The 22,877-nt window shown below is 55.4% G+C and overlaps 1 protein-coding gene across 2 annotated transcripts in view; it reads right to left on the bottom strand.

Annotated features, from left to right (window-relative positions):
• The window catches only part of Mdga1 (MAM domain containing glycosylphosphatidylinositol anchor 1), a 56,854-nt gene extending 42,171 nt beyond the window's left edge, over nt 1–14,683 (bottom strand). For both annotated transcript variants that reach the window (XM_020175911.2, XM_074082286.1), the window contains exon 1: nt 14,396–14,683. In XM_020175911.2, coding sequence (XP_020031500.1) covers nt 14,396–14,462 — 67 coding nt within the window. In that variant the 5' untranslated portion in view covers nt 14,463–14,683. The remainder of the gene's footprint in view (nt 1–14,395) is intronic.
• Nucleotides 14,684–22,877: the final 8,194 nt, after the last annotated feature.

Raw genomic sequence — 22,877 nt, 5'->3', positions numbered from 1 at the left:
CATCCCCATCCCACCCCAGCTGCATGCACAATTGCTCATCAGTTTTGATATATTTAGTTATGTGGTTCTGAAATTAGACCCTGGTGGTGTCATGGAGCCTGGCAAGTCATGTGCACAGCTGACCTCAGAGCTGCCAGTCGCTGACACCTCGGTGTGAAGTCTCAGGTTCCTCCTCTCCCTGGGGGCGCCAGGCAGAGGGAAGGGAAAGGTGGAGAGCCAGAGTCACAGGACCACAGGCAGACCCTTCCCAGCAGCCTCCTCTCCAGTTGCCATGGCACCACCTCTGTGAGGACTGCACCCTGAAGAAAGAGAGAATGATGGGCCCCAGGCAAGCAGCCTGTCTGTGGGGTACCTCTGGAAGAAGGGCTGCACAGGCCCAGCCCTGAGGCCCTCGGTCAGTAGGGACCCCCTCAGCTTAGAGGAAGCAGCAGCACTCAGGGGGAGTGAGGCCTGGCAGGAACAGGTGAGGGTGACAAAGCATGTGCAAGGAAGGGTAAGAGGAGCAATTATGAGGAAACTGAGGCATGTGGGGAGGACACCCCTACAGCCTGGACACTTCACAACCTTGGCCCAGTGCCCAGAAAACATTAGGTGCTTAATAAATGTCAGCCAGGCACAATTGTAGGTGCTGGAAAGAGACTCCCTGGTTAGGACACCAGTGAACCCCTTTGCTCAGGACGGGAACCATGTGGGCGCACAGAATCCCAGAACCCCCCTGGGACTCTGCACCTTGCCTAGGGTTTACAATGGTGCCCACTCCTCTCTGAGCCTCACAACTCTGTCTTGCACGGCTGGCCAGGGGGAAAAATAGGACCCCTGCTAGGCCCAGCTGGGGCCACTGTCGTTTGATCCCAGCCCAGCCCCCATCCTGGCACAGGCACAGCGGGTGAGCGCACGCCTGGCACAGGCCCCAGTGCCGGGGAGTGAGGCTCCGAGCAGGCGGCTTTGTGTTTTATGAAAACCAAATCCACAACTGAGCCCTCCAGCCAAGCAGGGCCTGCTGGGAAGGCTGGCAGGCTTCCTTCCAGGCCCCCACTGGGCCCTACCCCACCCCTAGTCCCCAGGAACTATGGGGGTACCAACTGCCACCCTGGCTGGATGGGAGGCTGCAGGGACCTGGCCAGGGTTCACCCTCCCACCCTGACCCCCTTCCTGCCTGGAATAAATAGGAATACAAATCAGAGAGAACCGCTTTCCTCTGTTTGAACAAATTGCTATGGATCCCTCCCTGTCTCAGGTCAGGGCTCGCGATGGGGGATATCTTCACTTGCGACTGCTAATAGACTGGAGAAGCTGCTGGATCGATCGCGGCCAGGAAAATTAACCAGGAGCTCCAGGCCAGCCTCAGCCTGCCCCTGCCCCCAACTCAGGGCTCCAGGAAGGGGTGGAGGGTGGTCATGCCAAGACTGGACACGAGTACTGGGCTGACCCTTGACAATCCAGATCACCAGGTGCCTGTGCCCACCTGGGAATCAAAGCCAAGACAGTCAGGGGTGGCCTGGAAAGGCAGCAGGACAAAGGCGGGCCTAGAGAAGCTCCCAAGGAGGTCTTCAGGACACCACACACACATATAGCATATACACACACGCACTTGTGTGCAACTCTGCATGCATGTACACACCTACTGCACACACACACCCACTATATTTATAGTGTGCACGAAAAATGCAAATAAAGTGCACGGGAACAAGTACAGAGTGGGATGTATTTCAGTTCCTGTCCAGGACCACAGTGAGAGCAGTTTATGTCATGCCAATGGTCCACGTGCACACGTGTGTGTGTGTGTGTGTGTGTGTGTTTGCACTCATGTGTAGACATGCACACATGCATCTCCAACAGAACGGGGGGAGGACATAGCACTCCCTAGCCCCAGAAAACTTGCTTCCCCCTGCTCCCTCAGCTCCCCAGAAAGCGAGGGAGTGAGCCAGATAGGGTGTTGGTGTTTTGGGCACATCCGGGCATCCCTCTTTAGTGAGCTCCTCCTGGTGCCCTCTTCCAAGGCTCCTGTGCCAATGGGCAATGCCAGGGGCCACGGCTGTGTGCAGGGGCTAGGGGAGAGCAGGAGAGGGGGAACTTGCTGCAGTCTCTTAATGTCCTAGAAGGAAGAGGGGTGGCTTGATCAGGAGAAAGCCACTGGTGTCTCCTCCCAGCCCTGTCACACACACCCTCAGTCAAGCAGATCCCAGATCTGGCTTAGGAGACAGAACCGGGGGAGAGGGGTTTGTATTTGCCAGCAGGCAGAGCAGTGCCACTAGCTGGTGAGACCCTTTGCTTGTAGCCAGTGGTTTTGAAACCTAACACCCGAGCAGGTAGATCTAAGGAACCTCTAATTCCATCGTCTCTCACTGGCCAGGGTTCTAATCTGGACCCTCCTTGCTGTGTGGCCTAAGGATTTCTCTTGCCCTCTCTGAGCCTCAGTTTTCTCTTCTACCAAATTATTAGGTTTGCCCTAAGATCCCACTGTCTCTGTCACTCTAGATGATCTCTGTCTTGCTCTCTGCTGTGTCCTTAGCACCAAGAACAATGCCTGGCATATAGCAGGTGCTTAATAGGTAATGAATTCATTAATCTCAGGCCCCAGTTGGCAGCAGAGAAAGAGAGAGAGAGACTCAAGAGGATGCAGGTACTTCTTTAGGCTGAATGCATAAGACTTGTGAGCACTCGGGATGCCATGGTCCATGGGGAAAGGCTTGGTTCCTGGGGAAGGAGTGGACAGGATGCAGTGGCAAGCAGACCTTCCGCTCAGAGCCCGGCCTGCAGAGAAGGGAGCAGTTTCTGAGGACCAGAGCCTGTCCCCACCTCTGCCTTCACGGGGTTGGGAACGAATGATCACTGCTCTCCTGCCCCGGCCCAAAGGCCTCTGTGGATCCTGGGCTTGACCTCATCGATCCCCAGCCCTGTCCTCTGCAGGCATGAGGCCCCTCAGTCCATCAGGGAGAGCCTGAATTCTGTCAGAAAGGTCGTGGGGAAATCAACACGCTTGGGTTCTGGCCACAGAATTCAAGGACGTAAATGAGTGGCTCACAGATCGGTGGCCATGAGGGAGAGTTTTGAGCCTGGAACTGGGGCTCAAGGCCGGAGAACACAGAGCCCCACCAACCAGGTTGCCTTAGGCAAGTGGTAGCACTGGCTGTGTGTGTCCCCACAACCCCTCCCTGACTACTGTCACCATGCCACCTGATAACTGTCTCTGGCCACTAGATCTTGGACCCCGTGTGTGCAGTGGGGCAGCAGATAGGGTGGGGTATCCATGGTCCAGCTCCCTCACCCCACAGAGGGATGACACAGTGTCCCAAAGTTCCCCAGGGGACACAGGTATAACTGGTATCAAAAGGTACTGTGTGTGGATTTCCTGCTCTGATCTCACCTCCCAAACAACCCACCTGCACATGACCCTGTTTCGGGGTCCTGCTGCAGAGCCAAGAGCCAAGCCCATGAGTGTTTTGATTGTCTGTGGTGGGCACTGCTAAATCCTTCACACGGCCACAGCCCAGAGCCCACACACTGCCTAACAACCCCCTCCCACTAACATGCACTCATATATCAAATCCCCTCTCCAATCCACCCACCCAGACAGGCCTGAATCCCACCATTCAAAACCCAGCCCACCAACCAGCCTTGGGCTGCTGCCTTCCCACGGGAATCTATGGGAGATGGCAGCCATGTTTCTGTGGCTATCTTGTCAAGAACTGGTGGGTCTGGTAGGCAGTGTGACCTGGTGGGGACTGACAACAACCTCCAGCTCAGGCCACCCAGCAGGCACCCCTTTCCACCCACAAGGGGGCTCCCAGGGACTCCCCGACATTTCCACTGAAGGCTTTTAATATCTAATTAGGAGTACTGGACCCAGGACAAGCCCAGATCCTGTGGTCAGGATGCAATGAGGTCTGGAATGACAAGTGGGTTGTAGGGTGGGGTAAGGATTACAGACCTGTGACATAAAACAAGCAGATGGTCCCTGGCATCAACTGAGTCTGAAAGTGACACAGGACAATGAGAAAGATCCAGCTTTAGAGTTCCTTGACGTGGCTTTTAACTCCAGTTGTGCTTCCTTGACAAGTCACTTGCCTGCACTGAATCCCAAATATCTGTGTCCAGGTCACGTAAAGCCCCTGGCTGGTGGCTGATCTCCCTCCCTGCCACACCCTCACACTCTCTGCATCTGCCCTGTGGTCTTATTCCAGAAAGGAGGGTGGAGCTTGTCATGTGCACTTCTCTGTTTGCCAGAAAGTAACCCAAGGTCCCCTGCATTTGACTGGAGCATCAGACCCAACTCTGAGTTTATGAGGCCACCGGAATTCAACTTCTCTCCTTCTCCTCTCCCAGTGTCCCTCTCAGAAGTTGGGGAAATGCCTTCGTCAAAGGCCAAGGGGAGATTAATGTTCAGCTCAGAGGCCTCAGCTTCTGAATCTTTCTCATGAGAGGTTACATTACAGCAGCTGAAATAAGGTCAGACCATAAGAAGAACTTCCACAAATGAAGGCCCAGAGACACAGAGCGCATATCAGTGGAGCTGTGCGCTCTTGTGGGTGTGGTCCTGCTGGGAAGAGGGTCTGCTGAAGAAGGTCACTTCCACAGTGCTCTCTGGCCCATGGCTTGTTGCACAGCCCCATAGTTTCTGCTCCTGAAGTCAGAAGGCTGCTTTTTGTTGGGGTCACAGAGCTCAGATTGAAAGGAGACCCACAGCATGGGGACGCAGGGGAGGAGGGACGAAGCCAGGTGGGACCCTCGCATAAATGTCCTGGTAACCCCAAGCAAGCCACAACCCACTCCAGCCTCAGGCTTCTCCAGGGCCCCTGCTGGCCGTTTCTGAGAAGCCAGAGTCCCTGCCCAACCTGAGCTGGGCTGGAGGGGGAGCAGTCATTCACATTATCTCAGTCCTCCTCCAGAACTGCCAACTGACTCCACAGCAAAGACACTCCCTATCTGTTCTCTTCTTTCTACAGAACCCCAATTTTTTCTTAGACAAGAATGCCCACCTCAAAGTCGGTGCTTCTCAGTGTGTCTCCCTTACAGTTAAGAATGGCTGATAAGATGTAAACAGAAGTCAATGTAGGGGATTGTGGAAAAGCTCTTTAAAGGATTCAGCTGGTAGGCCCAGTCTTTTAAATGTTCCTTCATCCAGCCTGGAATGTATCCTGATGGCTTAGCCCTGGCAGCCCTTTGGTAATCTTGAGACAAAATGCTCTAAGGAAGGAGTTCCCGAACTTTGCTGCGCAGTGCAATCACCATGCTAATGCCTGGTTCCCACCACTAAATGTTCTGATTTAATTGTGTGGGAAGCAACCTGGGCATGGAATTTTTTAAGCTTCCTGGTTATTATAAAGTGCAGCCAGGCTGGAGGACCACTGCCTAAGAAATCAGGGCACCAAGACAAAAGGAGGCTGCAGAACTATCTGGACTTGAAAAGCTGGCATTTCATTAAGGCCAGTTCCTGCAAACAGTTAGTGAGACCCCTATCTCAACCAAGAAAAAGCTGGGCGGGGTGGAATGCACACATCACCTCAGCTGCATGGGAAACTTACACAGGAGGATTGAAATCCAGGCCAGGCCAGGCATAAACTTGGGACCCTAATTGTAAGATGACTAAAGCAAAAAGGGCTGGGGCCATGGCTCAAGTGATAGAGTGCCTGCCTAGCAAGCATGAGGCGCTGAGTTCAAACCCAGTACTGAAAAAAAAAATTAATAAGTGAGATGTATTTTAAGACCCCACAGTCAGCCAGGCATGGTGGTACACACTTGTAATCCTAGATCTCTGGAGACAGAAGGATCACAAGTTCAAGGTCAGCCTGGGCTACATTGGAGACCCTGTCCAAAAAACAAAACAAAATAAAAAAGATCCAAGGTCCAGATGAGTTTGGTTGGAACTAAGCTTGGGGTGACCTAGAAACCTAGCCATGCTCTCAGAACGCTCTGATATGTCCACACCAGCCACGCCTGAGCAGCAACTGGACAGCGCTCCCTCCCAGCCCCAGCTGCATGACCACCTGCAGAGTTTCTGAATCCTAAGGGCTGGGGCAGGGAGGCACCTGTATTGGCAAAGCTATCCAGGTGGCTCTGACAGCATGGACTGAGAACCCATCCTCTGTATCATCAAAGCAGCTCAGTTGAGCTTCTGGGACTGGAAAGGAACCCAAAAGAGCCTGGGGTGGCATCTTCAAAGCCAGCAAAGCGGTGTCCTTGAGGCTGCCCAAGCCTCAGCCCCAACCAAGGTCATCCACCACACAGCCCGCCCTCCTCCAGGCAAGAGCTGGGTCTGGGGAGGAGGAATCGCCACTCCAGGCCTCCCTGGCCTGCTGTGTTTCTCAAAAGCGCAGCCTGAACCTCCTGCTTCCCTGTGCCACCCACACCCGGGGCTTCCTGCCATCTGCCTGCCACCTCCTCTGCTCTTGTGAAACACGGTCTCCGCAGTTCACCTCAGAGTTTGCGAAGTGCTATCTATCTATCACTCACAGCCTTCTCTGCAATTCCAAGAGGTGGGTGTGTCTGAGCCCACCATCCAGCTAGGGAAACTGAGGCAAGGCTTCTCGGCAGGGTCCCACAGAGGTGGCAACCTGCCCACCTGACCCTCCAAGCAAGTCTGCCCATTTTGAGCCTGGTGTCCCTTCCTGCACACCCCTGTGCAAAGTTCCATGCATGGGGCAGCTGCATACCGGGGACTTTGGCGGAAATGCAGAATTGCAGTCCAGCCCAGCTCCCGAGGAACCAGAACCTGCATCTTCCCAAGATGCCCAGCAGTCCCTGGGCACCCCACCCTGTGCTGCAGCTGCCCAGGGCCCACTTCTCACCAGCTCCTCCTCCACTTCACACAGGCTTTCCTCCCAGGCACTCGTCCCTGACTTCCTGGTCCTTGTCCCTTCTCAGGTCACCTCTTGCCTCTTCTTTACCCTCCTGCCCCATAGATGTTGGTGTACCCTAGGGCTCTGGCCCAAGCCCAGTCCTCACCCCCTCCCCCCACCCTGCATATTCTACCTCATGGTCTCAAACCACATTGTTCTGTGACTACAAATCCAGACATGTAAATCGACCTCTTCAGAGCTGATCGCTCTTCTGAACACTGACTCTCGGGTCCACCTGACCTGTCAAAATCCCTCCTTCACAATCCCACACCTGAATCTCATGCTAAAAACTGCACTCATATTGTCACTGAGATCACGTATTAAGCAGGCATGGTGGGGCACATCTGTAATCCCAGCTACCCAGGAGGCCATAAGTAGAAAGATTGCAGTCTGAGGCAGGCCAGGGACAAAACTTGAGACCCTACCTGAAAAATAACTACAGCAAAAGAGCTAGGGGCATGGCTCAAGTGGCAGAGCACCTGCTTAAGCTGGAGGCCCTGAGTTCAAACCCCAGTACCACCAAAAAAAGAAAAAAGAAGAAGGAAAGAAAAAAGACCTCAAATTGAGAGCTTGCTAGGTGCCCAGCTCTGTGCTCTGGGTTCCCTGGCATCGCCTTACTGTACTCTTTTTCCCCATAGCCCCATATGGTGGGCATGAGTGACAGGAGGAGATGCCGCAGCCTAAAGGGCAGATTCAGTTCTCAGGCTGGAGCAGGGCAAACTGGGGTTCCGGCCCAGGGTCTTACCCGAAGTCCAGGCTCTTGACTGCTTCCCAGGGCCTCTGGCTCTGCTCCTGCCTGGAACGCACTTCCTACAGATAGACACCAGGCTCCCTGCCTGGGCAACTCAGGTCTCTGATTTGGTGCCATCTCCTCAGGGACGCCCCTCCAGCTATAGTATATGAACTTGAACCATAGTTCACCACTCCTTGTTCCCTTGCCTCTTTTCCCTTCACAGCACTCATTCTCCTAAGATACAATGTATTCCCCGTCACAGACACAGTTTGCTGCCTGTCTCCCTGGTTAGAATGTGAACTCCAGGACAGCGAGAGCTTGCTTTTCCCACTGGTTAGCTCAAGTGCCACACACTTGGGTGGGTTTTTTGTTTTGTTTTGTTTTTGTTTCTCAGTGCTGGATTTTTGAACTTAGGGCCTCATTGCTCTGGGACCAAAATCCTCCTTCCCCTGCCTCCTGCATAGCTGGGACTATAGGCATGTACCACTGTACCCATCTTGCTTTTTTGAGGTAGGATCTCGGTAACCTTTTTTGCCTGGTCTGACAAACCGAGATTCTCCTACCTCCACCTCCTGAGTAACTGGGATTACAAGCGAGCTCTATCATGCTCACCAAGAGCTGCACTTGAAGGACTGTAGTTCTTGTACCCACTCCTTCCTGTCCATTCTCACAGCCACCACACACAGTCAACCTCTCATTACAGCTTCTCTGCACAAATTCCAGCCTCCTGACCAGTCTCTTCCCCACACAGCCTCTTCTAACACACATCTGTGGTGCTGCCCAGCCCCAAATATGGCTCACATCAAGTCATTTCCCTGTGGAAGACCCTCTTGACAGCATCTCAGAAGCCCAGGATCCCAGACTGACCCCCCAAGCACAGGCTTTGCAGACAGCAGCTCTGGGCTCCGGTCTGGTTCTGCTACTTGAGCAAGAGACTTTATCTCACTGAGCCCTCGGTTTACTTATGGGTAAAATGGGCTGTGAGTCCATTTTTCAAGGGGGATCAAAGATTATACATATTCATGATCTCAGCCTGGTAGTAAATGTTAGCAATTGTTATTATTATTATTATTATTATTTTGTATTTCCTGCCCAATTCCCTTTCAACGCATGCTGTAGCCCAGCTGAATCTCCCTACACACACCATCCCACACAGCCAGGGTCTTTAGCCTCCAAGTCTTTGCACTGTGCCCTCCATGTTGATTCCCGTTCCAGGCCTGACAGCTGGTGGTCAGGGCTGACGCCATGCACCCTCCTCCACATGGCTTTGGAGGTGATTTCTTCATCCTTCGTCTGCCCTGATCGTGTGCTGTCTACAAACCAACATCTTTCTGCAGCCACCGTCTCCTTCCAACAGAGTCCTCACTGTAGCTCTGCCATGCCCAGAACTGGTCCTGCTCAGGGCAGTGACTTTAGTGACAGGCAGTGAAAGGAACGCCACGCTGCTGTCTTTACTCCAATTCAGAAGGTCCAATGGGCTCAAGTCTTGGGGCCACTTCTTACCAGCTGGGCAACCTTGAGCAGCTCACTTCCACTCTTGGGACTCTCTGGACTGACTTCTCAATGTTGTAGGAATTAAAGGCAACAGAGTCATAAGACACGTGGCACTTACCTATAAGGGATTGTTGTCATAGCCAACAATGAACCCTAAAGGCTCACAGCACTAAAACACAACCACAGAATCATCACCAAATGAATGGCAGGTCAAGTGAGTTTCGCTTTCCGACACTTTCTTTTTTTTTTTCCGGTGGGACTGAGGTTTGAACTCAGGACCTACACCTGAGCCACTTCACCAGCCCTTTTTTTATGCTGGGTTTTTTTGAGATAGGGTCTTGTGAACTATTTGCCTCCGCTGGCTTCAAACCTCAATCCTCCTGATCTGCCTTCTGCGCAGGATTACAGGCATGTGCCACTGGTGCCCTGCTTTTCTGACACTTTTATGTAGCCTGATTGTTTTTGCAAAGAGCACATGCTATTGGTAGACTTAGGAAAAAAGGAGAGCTCATTGTTCAAAAAAAAAACCCGATTCATTCCTTTGAGCTAAGCAGGGCTGTGCCTCTCACATCGGCCTTTAAAGCCCCCGGGCCCCTCCTACCTAGTGCCTTCCATCAGCAGGGCTTTCTGACCGGGGTGGAGGGAAGTTGGTGCAGAAGGGGAACCCGCCTGGGTTTAGAAAGAGGCACAGCCCCTGTCCACACCCCCAGCAGACCTGAGCCACACTTCCCCACAATGAGGATGCAGGAAGTGGTTGGGCAGGTTACCTGGGACACTGGGTGGTTGAGTATGGAGGCCTGACCCTTCAGAAGGCCCTAAGGAACCCCCTCCACCCCAGGCTGGGGAACTAGAATCACTCTCCTGCCTCTCCCATAGGGTCAGGCCCACTGGAGCCTAGCAAAGACAGAAGCAATATGGTGGCCAAGCCCTCCCCCTGCTGGTCATGCCTGGAACAGCAACACCAGCCACAGAGGGCAGGGCCCCCAGGCAGTACCCCCACACACCAGAGACCTACTCAGACCCTGGTGTCCAGGGACAGGTAGGGGGATGGGCTGAGGGCTCTTCCAGCACCGAAAGGTGCCACCTCCTAGGTCTCCCACCTTCACCCGATGGGGTATCTCCTGGCCCGACCTTCCCAGCCACCAGGAGATGAAAGTCAGGAGTGTGGATGAGGGAGGCAGGTAGAAGGGGTGTCTTCCATATTCCTGGCTATGTCTCACTCCTCCCCGGCCCGTCGGTGCCTCCTGGGCATCCGGGAGAAGCCAGGCCTGCTACCACAGCCCGATTTCCACTCCGCCCCCAGGTATTGATTCCCTGCATCATTCATTTGCCAGGCCTTGGCGGCTGTGATTAGCTCCCTCCACTCTCCCTATGGAGCCCCCCGCCTGCCCCTCCATGTTCCAGCAAAGCAGAGCTAATACCAGGCTCTAAATGAGGCTTTGCCACCCTGGCCCCAGCAGCTCACAGCCAGGCCTGGCCAATTACACACAGGGCCTTTGGATAGCTCCAGTCTGGCCTTCAAGGGTTATGTTCCTGCCTAATAAAATCCCCTCTAACCAATCTCCCTCCCCCCAAAATCTAGAGCCTCTCCCCACAGCAGGAAAGCACAGATGCCAGCCTGCAGTGTGGGAAGGGGCTCTGACCCTCAGAGGCTGGCTCAGGGGCCAACATTAACTTGGGGTTGTGGACAACGCCACCAAGCAAACAAAACAGCCTGAATCTGTAGACACAAGTCTCTCCCTCCACGCAATGTCAATAAGCCAGAACGAAGAAGGGACACAAGCAGGAACCTTCCTAGGGATATTTAGCCTTCTGCTGGCCCTAGGAAACTCACTTTCTGATGTGATGTCTTCTCCAGGCAAAAGCCAGCTATGGACAAGCCGGTTTCGAGGGGGTGGAAACTGCAGTGTAAAATCCCAAGTGCCCACACCCGGGTCAACACCTAGAAGCCAGCACTGGGAGACTCATCTCCTGAAATTCCTCCACCGCACTCCCCAGAGGAGGAGAAAAACCTGACTTGGTGAGAATTCTGTAAGCTATGTTGCTCTTGTCAAATTATTCAACATCTGTCTTCATGTTCCCACAAAAATTAGCATAGGATAGTAGTTTCTGATGACACCTTTGGTGAAATATTTTGACTTCCACCAGTAAGTTGCAAACAACCTGTCTTAAGGATAATGTCAATTCCACTCCTGCATATTAAATAATCCAGCAGTTTGTTGTATTTTTTTGGAAAGGAGAGGAATCCGACCAACCTGCCCCTGCCTGGAAGTCTGGCTACTATGAGAGGACAGGAAGCCAGGACAGAAGAGTGGGAGTTCTCTAACGCTACTGCACGTGGGATAGTCCCCATCGGTCACCTGGCTAGTGTCTGTCTCAGGACTACTGCTCTAGGACCAGCCCAGCCCCCTGGCCTACCAGAAAGCAGATTACAGGATACATCCTGCAGGACAGCAAGCTGGGCGGGGGACCAGCTCCAAATGGACCATCTGGTCCAGCACTCAGTTGCTGTAGCATCTGTGCCCCAAAGAAGAGCAAAGCCACCTGGCCAAACTGAGAGGGCCTCCACAGCCCGTTGCAGACAGCAGGCTGAAGACAGGCGGGTGGACCAAACCAGTCTAGGGCTCCAGGCAGCTGCCTCCTGCCAGCCTCGGCCTAATGCTAGTGGGTTCACCCCAAATCCTGCTCCTCCTGTCCCTCCTCAATTTAGCCTCCTTATTAATCAGCCCCTTCCTCAGTCACACAGACCTGGGGACAGCGAGGCAGGGACTAAGGCTCCCTCCCAAGGACACATAATTTTCTCCTATGACTTAAGTAAAACCTACTGCTGCCCTCTCCCCTGCCAGGGCAACACTGGGCTTCCAGGCTCCTCTGTCTTCTAGGGCCACCAGACAAGGACTCCACAACTCTGCCTAATCCAAAACCCTCAGCCCACTGCCCTGCTGAAAACCAAGCCCTGGAGAGACTTTGGGGTGAGGCGGGGGAGGATTTCAAGAAGCGTTTCTTTAACCTCCCCCCACAACCATGGTCCTTCATTCCTTCAGCAAATACTCACGAAGCTCCTGCGGTGTGCCAGACACCATGCTGGGGCCAGATGCGGCAATGGACAGGGGTGGCTGGAGTGGCCATCTCTGACCCCTACACACTACCCTCACTCTTGCTCACTTGCTTCATCTGCTTTGGGGTAGGGAGAAACAGGATAGGGTCAGAAGGACAAACTGTAGCTGTCCATCCTACTTCGTAGATCAGTCTCACTCAGTCCTGCAAAGATGTCCCTAGCTTCTGCCACACCTGCCCAGGCTTCTAGCACCACAGGGCACTCAGCAGCCTCACCGTCCTCTCTTGCTTCTGTTAGAGCTTTCCTTCTCTTTCTGACCACCTCTACACAGATTTTCTGCCCTGCAATTCCCCTCCCTAAGCCAAGCTCTCCTAGAGAAGGGGAAAACATTGTCGCTCAAGAGCCAGGGTCAGCCCCACCATACCCAACCCTCTTTATTTGCATTGAGTGAAAGCAGCTGGGACCTAGATACAAGAAGGAGAGAAGAAAATACAGACAGCCAAGGGGACAGATGATCCTATGGCTGAATCCTGGCCCCCAAAGTCCTCAGAAATGTGGGTCTGCAGAGACCGCTGCTGTTCCTCATTGCTGGGATTTCTAGCTAGGCCCAAAGGAATCTCCCCAAGACTGGCTCACACAGTTCCAGAGAAGGTTGGAGAAGCTGGAGAGGGATGGCTGCAAATGGGCTTGCCAGATCTACCCAAGGGCGCAGGAGGGAGGGGCAGGGGGAGGACAGCAGCACACCAGGAGGGCTCTGTGAGGAGGAAGCATCCTTCTCAGGGCATCTCAGGGTGGGGGTGAGGGAGGGCAGTGAGCCACAGGGAATCCTTAGGGAGTAAGGGGAAAGAGGAGCCCCAGACCACGGGTGTCTTCCTGTGTCCTGGAGAGGTCAAAGCCTCCAGGACCTGCTCTTGGTCTCCTCCACATCACCCAGCCTTTCCCAGTCCCTGCGGCATTTCTCCTCTCCCTGCCTTTTCTGGCCTGGGTGAGGGACCAGGCAGTAAGAGACACACAAACTAATTAAGAATCGGAGTTTGGCCCGATGCCTGGGCCAGCCTCACCAGGGAATTAAGCTCAAGCCAGCTAGCGGTGTGAGGCCATGCAGCGCCCAGACACCCCTTCCTCTTGCCAGGCCCAGGCAGAGCGGGGCCTTCCAGAAGGAAGTATTTAGCAACAGCACCTGAAGCTGGGACACGGACTCTGCTCTGCAACCCGCACAGAACAGGTCCAACTCCCCCCTGATCTCAAGGGGAATAATTAGGCACTGGTCCCCAGAGAAAGAGAATCCTGCCCACCCCAGCCGCACATCATTAAAAAGTGACTACAAAGACCACCCTGCAGTTAGGAGAAGGCAAGGGCCCTGGAGATTGACTTTCCCGTGCAGGGTCACAGCACCGGCGGGAGGGTGAGCCTGGGTGACCCTGAACAGAAGTGCCTCCTTTTGGGGCCTTCCCAGGGAAACCCCAAGGGATGGAATGCAAAGAGGTAACCAGAATCCCCCTTGGCGCCGGCAGCTTGACATAGGAACGCAGGAGCAAAGCTGCGTGGCAGACGGCAGAGTTTGGACACGTAGTTCGATGGGTGCGTGCCGTGTTTGCGTTTCCTGGGGACAGGGGCTGAATGTGTCTGTGTGTGCACGCAGGCAGAAGGAAGGTGGGGCTGGGGTTTTGTAGCCGGGAACCAGGAATAGAAACTGCTGGCTGAGGAGAGGTCTGAAAAGGGGTCGTAGACGCCTGAGCCAGGGGATGCCGGCATCCGCTCAGACTGTCGAGAAGCGAGTAGAACCAAGGGAAGGCGCAGTGACAGCGGGGAAGAAGGCGAGCCTACGGCCCGGCCGCGGTGCCGGCCAGCAGCTCGCCACAAGCCGCGCGCAACTCCGGGTCGTGCGTGGCTCGCTTCCACTCCGGAGGCTGAGCCAGAGGAGGACGAGGTTTCGGTGTAAGTCGCTGCCCCAGCTTTGTGCTTGGAGTCTGCCCGGATTTCCCGTGCCCACTGGATTCTCTCAGGGGTTCCAATCACTCCCACCCCTGGTTTGAGAAAGTGGGTGACTTCCCCTGCCATCCCCAGCTTCACGGCAGCCCCTACGACCGGTTCCTGTGCTCCGAAGCAACCAGCTCGGTCTCCTTGCGCCCTGGAAAGGGCGGGGACGCGGGAGTCCACTCCAGAGTCCGAACTGAGGTCTCCACCAAACCCTGGCCGCGCGCACTTTGCGCCTCTTGCAAAGTTTCCGCGCGGGGCTAAGCCAGCGTGGAGCGGGACACAGGCTCTTACCGTAGACTCCTTGTCCCCGGCAGTGGAAGGGGATCAGCGCCAGAAGTAGAAGGCAGGTCACCTCCATCTTCACGGCCGGTGCTTCATCCCCGCGAGGCGGCGCAGCCCGAGAGGCGGCGGGGGGTGCATCCACCGGGGCCCCCGTGACGCCCCCTGTGTCCCCTCCTTTTCCCGAGAAGCGACAGAGAGGGCGACGACGGAGACCAGGAGACTGAGAAGGCGGCGGCGGCGGCGACCGGGTTTCTCCTCCGGCTGGGCCGCTGCCCGCGTGGGGACACAGGGGGCGCTGGCCCGGCCCCGGGTGCCTCGGCGCGCCCGGCGCAGCAGCCAGCGCCCCGGCCCAGGAGCCCGGTCGCCGATCCGCCCCGGGTCCCCAGGGCTGTCCGCTGGGGTTGCCGGGCACCAGGGACCTCTCTGCTGCGGCGGCGGCGCTTCGATCCAACAGGCCACCGACGACTGACAAACTTGTCGTTTCCCCGCCCAGGGGATGCCCCTCCGCGGAGCGGGGACCGGGAGGCCGGGGCTCCGCTAGGGTTAATCCGCTGTCTCCAGTCCTGCGGCCGGTGCTGAGGGCTCAGTGGCCCGACCCAAGGGGGCCGAGCTGGTCACCGTCCTGGTGACAAAGGAGCCCCAGCCCCGGCTCTCCGGAGCGCCAGAGCAGCGTGGACTGGGATCGGCCGCGGGGTGAGCACCACGGGTCCCGGCGTCCGCGAAGTTAGCTGAGCAGCCGAGGAGCCCCGGGGAGGAACAGCGCCCCAGCGCCCTGCGGCAATCTGGAGAGCAATCCCAGATGAGAGAGACCCCAGAAAGCGGGGAAAGGAGGAAAGTTTGTGTCGTTTGAAAAATATTCGCGCTCTCGCCGAGGCCGGGGCTGCGGCGCGGGCACCGCTGGCCGCCTCTGCTCTCCGCGCTCGGCTCCCGCCGTCTGGCCGCGGCCGTGGCGCTCCCGGGCTCCGAGCTCAGGGGAGAGCGGGGCTGCGCCGCGCCCCAAGTTGGTCGTTCCCGCCCCCGCCCGGCGGCCTCGACCGGCGGGGGCCCCGAGCGGGCGGGGCCGGGCCGGGCTCCGGAGCGCGGCGGCCGCTCGGCTCCGGGCCGCGGGAGCGCTCCGCTCGCTCGGCAACTTGGGCTTCGCTGTGCTGCTTTTTCGCCCCTCGGAGCTTTTCATTCCGCGCTCCCCCGCCTTCCTCCCTCCCTCCCTCTCTTCCCCCCTCCCTCTCTCCCTCCTCCTCGCGTCTCCGCGTTCGGTCTCTCGCTCTCCCACCCTTTGTCGCTCGCTCTCCTGTTTGATTCCCCTCCAGTTAAAAAAAGGGAGCCAATTAAAGGCAGTCCAGCTCGTCCGGCCCAGCCTCTGTCCAATTTCCTAGCCTCCCCCAGGACCAATTAGAGAAAACAAAACAGGGCTGGGGGAAGCCGACTGCCTCGCTCTCTCTCTCTCCCTCTCTCTCTCTCCCTCTCTCTCTCTCTCTCTCTCTCTCTCTCTCTCTCTCTCTCCCTCTCCCTCTCCCTCTCCCTCTCTCTCTCTCTCCCTCTCTCTCCTCCATCCTTCCTCTCCCTCTCTCCGCCCCCCTCAGCCCCCGGCAGGAAAATGTCAGAAAGCAGAAATGGATCCATCTATCCCGAGGACAGTGGCGGAGGGACGTGGGTTTGGCGCGGGCTCTGCAGCCGCGCGCTCGCACACTCGCTCTTCGCCCGCCCTTGCACCCAGACCGGCTGCCCGAGCCCGGTGCAGCGATCCCATCACGATCGCGGGGCAAGTACGCTCGCTGGCTCCCGGGACCCAAGCCTGCAGGACACTGCACACTTCATAAATGTTTTGCACTTTGGGGAGGCGGGACTGGAGCGGGGATCCGAGGAAAAGGCCGGGGCGATTGCAGCTCCTAGGGTCCTGCAGGCGCCAGAGCCGACCGCTTGCTGTTGGTCTGCAGGGCTGTCGGCCCAGCTCGGGAGTCCCCCGCCCCTGGCCGAGCCCTCGCCCCTTTTCAGGCCGCCTCTGCTTCTGCCCTGCTGGGGAGGCCACTGTCAAAGCAGCTGGCGGAGCCGCGGACGCAGAAGGCGCGCTTTGAGTTCGTGTCCTTGCCGCGGCCCACAGGTTGCCAACAGGTTCGCCTGCAGGACCCTTCGGCCGGAGCTCCCCCAGGCCATCCCAGAGTCTCTTCGCCTCGCTTGTCTGCCATCCTGCCTCCCTCAGGACCTCAGGCACAGCCAAGCGCTCCAGGGGCGCACGCCCTTCCGCTGCCAAGCCCCGGCCGCGCTCCAGCCGCCCGAGTCCCGCACTCGGGGTCTCCGCCACCTCAACCCGCCCTTCCGAAGCAGCGGTCGGGAGCGCGCTCCTCCCAAACGCCCTCGGGGAGGGGCGTAGGCTAGGGAGGGAGGCGGGTGGCCTTCCGGGTGCCACGATCGAGCACCCTCCACCCGGATCCTGCTAATCTCACCTGCTCCACCTGTCGCCGTTATTTATCTCGGCGTGTGCGCAGGAATTGTATTAGAGCGGCCCTTGGGAGCGCAGACGACCGCAGCAGCTAACAAGCCGGGGATTACAAACCCTCCTCCCCTCGCCCGGCGGAACTGTTCAGCAGCTTGACTGAGATGATGGCTTCACGACTCATTTCGCATTTGTCAAAACTCGAAGACCTATGCACCAAACGAGTTGATTTTCCTGCATGTAAATTAAAACATAAATTTTAAAATATGAATGACAAACTACTCCTTCCTCAGGCCCATTTCCTGCTGGCTCCCTCCTTCCCTGGTCCTCCAGGGAGTACCCCTACGCCCAAGAGGCAAGTGGGAAGAGTGGGGAAGATAGTGGGGAGATGCCTGGTGGCGGGAAGAGGCGCCATCAGCTGACACCTCAGCTTGCTCGTGTTCCATCTCAGGAGGTCTGGAACATCTGAAGACTTTTTCTTCAGGCTACCCCTACTTGTTTGTGCCTCTTTCATTTACTCTCCCCATCTCTTCTCGCCCTTTCCTGTAGGTCCAAGGCTGAATAAGGTCGATCCAAACCCAACTTAGTGCTGTGTGGCCCAGTGATGGCAACTGGAAATCAATTAGATGAATGAATGAAGCATTCTTTCTACTCTCCATCTCCCATTACCCAAAGGAAAATATCCATCTACTGATCCACAAAGATATCTCTTCCCATCCATCTCTCCCCCCACCCCAGTCTGAAAAGGAAATGGCAACAATTGAGGGTACAATGAGGAGCGGCTTCATTTATTGTCATCTTCCCAATATTGGAAGCCTTCTAGAAATCCCACAGGAAGCTCTCAGACATCGCGGTGATTTGGTGATTCCTGCTCTCCCTGGCTTTGCCCATCCAGAGCTGAGTGAGCATTTTATGGTAAAGTGCCTTCCTTTTTTCCAACTAGCTGTTCCACCCCCACACAGAGTAAATCGATCCCCCTCCCCCACGACTTTGGGATGTGTTACAGGGGACAGGGAACACCACTGACTCAGCTGACATTCTCCGGAGTTTGCCTGAAGGAGAGAGAATGTTCCTAATGGAGGAGGACTGGGGGGAGGGGGGAGCAGAGGTCCAAATTGGAGCCAGGCTGGGATTGAACATTTGCTGAAGCTAATCCACTTGTGAATACTCCGAAGCTAATTGTATGCAGTGTAAATACCTTGCCAGCCTGTTTGGTGTGCCTGTAAACTCAGTCATTTCCTCCTTCAAGTGTGCTTGGCCTGCTTGCTGCTGGGGACAGAGCCCAAGGTCTGACAATGGCAGGCAACTGCAGAGAAGGGAAACTTGCACCAGTGGGACCCTCCAGGCCTGTCTTCCTGTCCTGACTTGGCCAAGCCTCAGTTTCCCCAGATGTAAAGTTGGTAAGATCCCAAAGTCATAGAATGATGAGAGGGGTAATAGTAACCATAGTTGATGTCACAAGCCAGGCACTGTCACATATTTCAGGGATTTAGTCCTCATGACTCACACAGTGGCTAAGTGGCCAAACTGGACTTTGACCTAAGTAGCTGGGTGACCTCACTCTTTCTCATTGTTCAAGGACCTAGATATCTGGTAATGTGTTCCCCATTCTCTTCACACATAGGAATATTCTGTGGACCCAAATGGAGGGACACAGTAGCTAGACCTAAGAGGGGTCACAGAGTCTAGGGACAGGGACGGTCTAGGAGTCAGACTGGAACAGGCTGCCCAGGGGCTCAGAGTCAGCAGTAGGCTGCTGCATGCACCCACATGCTCTATGGTCACTTCCCACTGGAGAAGAACCCTGTTTTTGCCTCAGAGGAAGCCCAGCACATGGGCCCCAGGAGGGCTCAGGAAAGAGCTACTGACTGAGGGGTTGTGTGACAGGCCAAGGAAGCAGGGACCCCAGGCCTTGGCCAAACAGGGCAGCTGTGGGCTTTTGTTATGACACTGCTACCAGAGAGCTCTGCCATCTCCTCCTGCTGCCTGCTCTCCTGTGAATCAGATCCTGGAAGAAGAGAGAGGGAGAGAGAGGAGGTCTGCCAGGATGGTGTCGTCGCCTTGTGAGGAAGATGGTGCCTGAAAATCATACAGTGACAGGTATTGATTCAATAGGAGAGCAAGACACTTTCTGGGGTAGCGAGGGAGGAGGAGGCTGGCTGGGAGGAGGTGAGGAATCAGGAGAGTTATGACCCCACTGAAAGACCAGTTTATTAATTCTGGCTCTAACAAATAGCCAATTAATGGCTCCAGCTGCTAATTAGTAAGCAGTTAACTCCTGTTATAAATTGTGTGTCTCGAGACTAGTGATAATGCAATCCTGGAATGACATTCTCGGAGATAGGGGGCAGTCTTGTGTATATGTTCACTATTCATTCAACAAACGTTTAGTGAGAACCTACTCTGTGCTAGGCACTGCAGTCTGAACGTGAACAAAACAGACAAGGTCCCTGCTTTGTGAAGTTTACAGTATAGTGAGACAGACAATAGACTACTCCAATAAGGAAAGTAAATAGTATTCAGCTAGTAAGGAGAATGTTAAAAGCTAGGAAAAGGAGTAGGAACTGTGAGGGCTGAAATGTTAGAGAAGGAATCCATTTGAGTCGAGAGGGATTGAACCATGATGATATCTGCAGAGAAGAGCATTGCAGGAAGAGGAAACAGCACGTGCAAAGGCCTTGTGGTAGTGAGAAGGATATGGCTGCAGCTGAGAAGGTGATGGGGAAGGAGAACCGGTTGAGATCAAAGAGGCTTAAGGAGCAAGTCTTTTGTGCCTTGGGGTTATTGCAGGATACTGAGTTTTAGTCTGCATGAGGTGGGAGCTCTGATGATCTTGGGCAAAGCTGGGAAGGGCTCTGACTTGAACTTAGCAGGCACACTCTGTCTGCTGCATGAGAAAGAGGGAAGGCAGCACCACCGTATCCCTAGTTCCTGGCACTTAGTGGGTGCTCAATAAAGTCCTATCATGAGAACCAAAGAATGAGGATTAATGGGTATGATGTGCCTGGGAACCATGCCTACGCTCGAAGGCCAATTTATTTGGACTCTCTGGTAAATTATTTTCCAAACATTATCTCACATTTAGACTGTCCAAGGAATTCTATCCTACCTGGTCCTTGTCCCTGAGAGGTAAGGTAAGGTACATGGCCCACCCATTTTTGAAAGGTGTGAAAAACTGAGGCAAAGAGACCCTTGCTGGCTAGCCTAATGGCTAGCGAATAATGAGAGTGGCTCTAGAGCGAGTCGGGGTAGGAGATCCAGTGAGGCAGGAGTCCCTCTCCTCTTTCTGGCTGCCACATCATAATTGTGCCCTGCCTGCCTGTGTGACCTTCTTTGCTCTGGGAATGTGCAATATGTCTGAACCAGCTTTTAAGATTCCTCCCAGCTCCACACTCCAACGCCTTGTGAGGTGTGACCGAGATCTGACATCAGGATGCCACCATTTCCCAAGTGAGGATCACCCTGGCTGTCCTATGCTCCCTCTGTCCACACTAGTGTTGAAACAAGGGAGGTTTTATTTAACCTTTTTTGAACTGATGGTTCAGCAGATCAGAAGTAATTTTGTTTTAACACTGGCTTAAAAAAATATATGGTCTTCCTACTGTGAACTGGCGTAAGGGACATTGATTTACCAGCCTCTGCTTCCCCACTGGGGGAGGAGGGAAGGTTAGGAAGGAAGCAAATAAGCAGAAATAGTCCAGTTCTCTTGATGATGCATTAATTTAACAAATATTTCTTGATCCAGGAATTGTACCTACATCACACTGGGCATTCAACTCTGCTGGAGACATCCAGCAAGGACAGACACAGCCCTGCTCTCAGGAAACCCAGTCTGGGGGGGGGGGAAGATTGCTATCATGGGTTTCTAATGCTGATATCAAAATTGACATGAGGAAGGACTATGAGGATGGAGGAGGAGGAAGACCCCAGACAGGTGACTGACTTCCAGGCTCCTGCAAGATTGCTTCCTACCTGTTAAGCCCATTGTCTGCAGCCTTCTAGGGGAAGCCAAGCCCAGGGGAAGCAGCCTGATATTTTATTTGGATATTTTCTCTTAATGCAAATGACTCTCTGGAATCCTGGGATATGAGGCCTGTTTTGAGGCTGGCAGCTGCTAGTGCACACAGGGAAGAACCCATTCTCTCTAGGGGCCAGGCCTCATCACAGCAAGAAGCAGAGTCCCCACCGCTAGGGAGGCACCTGTGGCCAGCCAGACTGCAGAGCCCCTGGAGACCACCTGCTACTCCAGCCTCATGAATGTCACTCCTGCCCCAGGCTTAGAGTGGTCCTCCATGTCTTGGGTTCCGTGTGCTGTGAGGTCCAGGGCAAGTTTAGTGTCTGGGTCATTCACAGCACCCAGTGCGGACTGTGCATACTGTAGTCACTTGCTGTATGCTCACTAAAATGAACTGAGTTGGTCACACTAATTAACTCAAATGAAAGTAAGCTTTGGGCAAGACCTGAATAATCAGCATACCGGAAGCCCAAATTATCCAGACAATATGCAGATTAGGGAGAAATACAAATGATGACTGTGTAAGAAAAAAAAGTTTGAGGCAGGTGCAGGCTGGGGGAGAAGCCCCTTCTTGGGGAAGGGAAGCAGGCACGTGAGAGGCAGATGGCCATGGGAGATCCGTGTGGGACAGGGTCAGGGGCAGGAGCAGGGCCCCACGGCTGCCTCCTTGAGGGATGCCGGGATGCTGGGACCAGAGCTCTGGATCAGGTGTCTCTCTGCAGGTGCGGGCTGGTCAGCCTGGGCCCGGCTTGTCCTCTGGCCTTGGCTGGACCGCACAGCCCCAAAGGGAGCGTCATGTTTCGCTGAGCTGGCCCTTCCCACTCTCTCCCGGGGCTCTGTGGGAAGCAGAATCAGATGTCTCCCAGCTTGAAAAAATGGCCTGGTGTGAGGGAAGGAGGAAGGAGGGGGCGGGGGCGGTGAGGCTGAGGCCCTGGGGACCACAGCCTGTGAGCTCCTCGCTCCCTTTCTCTTTGACCTCCCCGCCGCTGGTTTGCTTTTTTGATTCAGGTGAAGAGGGCAGGACGCACACGCACACGCACGCGGCTGCGTGGCATAGGCTGCAGGGGGCGCCATTCCCATAGAATACGGCCAGAGCGGGGCCCACCCCCACCCCCACCCCCACCCCACCCCTACCCCCACCCCCACCCCCACCCCTACCCCAGTGTGCGTGGCTCCCGCCTGCCCCGCTCGCCCTGCGCTGCCAGCACCCCGGGACCCTCTGGCTGCACCTACCCGCGCCTCACTCCCCGATCCTTCCATCCCCAGCCTCCCCGGGCCAATCGGGCGGGGCCCCCAGCTCCTGTCTGCGCCCCTCACCCCCACGCCACCCCTGGCCTGGCCCTCACCGCCCCAGGATGCGACCCTCCAGTGCTCAGAGAGAGGCAGGGGAGGGGTCCCGGGCCACCCCGCAGCGCACGCTAGCTCGCAGGCCCTGGGGCCTCGCTGCCCTTTGCTGCCCAGTGGATTAACTCGTCTCGTTACCTGGCTCGGGCTCCCCTGGGGACCCTCCATTACTACCGGGGGGGGGGGGAAGGGGGGGGCTGCGGGCATCCGGATCCAGGCTTGGCTGGAGGAGTGCAAGGAACCCTCCTGCTCGGCCCCTTGGGCACGGCCCAGCCCCCCTGTCCCTTGCCGCTTCCAACCCCTAACCCAGGCGTAATCTAAAGCGGTGTGTGTTAAAATTTCATGATGGTAAAATGCCCAGCCTACAGACCATTTGTTCTCACGATCACCTTTGTCCTATTCCTTTGCCAGGTAGGGGAACTGAGGAACCCAGAGGTTTAGTCTCTGCCCTAAGGCCCCATAGCTGGTAAGTGGCAAAGTCAGCTTTCAAGGAAGAGAATGTGACTTCAGAGACTGCAGAGCCCAGCTTTTCCCACCACATCTAACACAAAGGTCCAAAGCCAACACGCTACTGCTGGGCTGCCAACATGTAGCCACAAGCAGCTACTTAAGTTTAAATCAAGTAAACTTAAGTTCAGTTTCTCAGTCCCACTGGCCACCTTTCAAGTGCTCAACAATCTGTCACATGAGATGATGGCTCC

Source organism: Castor canadensis, chromosome 8 (genome assembly GCF_047511655.1).
Source record: "Castor canadensis chromosome 8, mCasCan1.hap1v2, whole genome shotgun sequence".
Lineage (NCBI taxonomy): Eukaryota > Metazoa > Chordata > Mammalia > Rodentia > Castoridae > Castor > Castor canadensis.
Note: the sequence above shows the minus strand (reverse complement) of the source record. Positions and strands in the feature narration are given on the sequence as shown.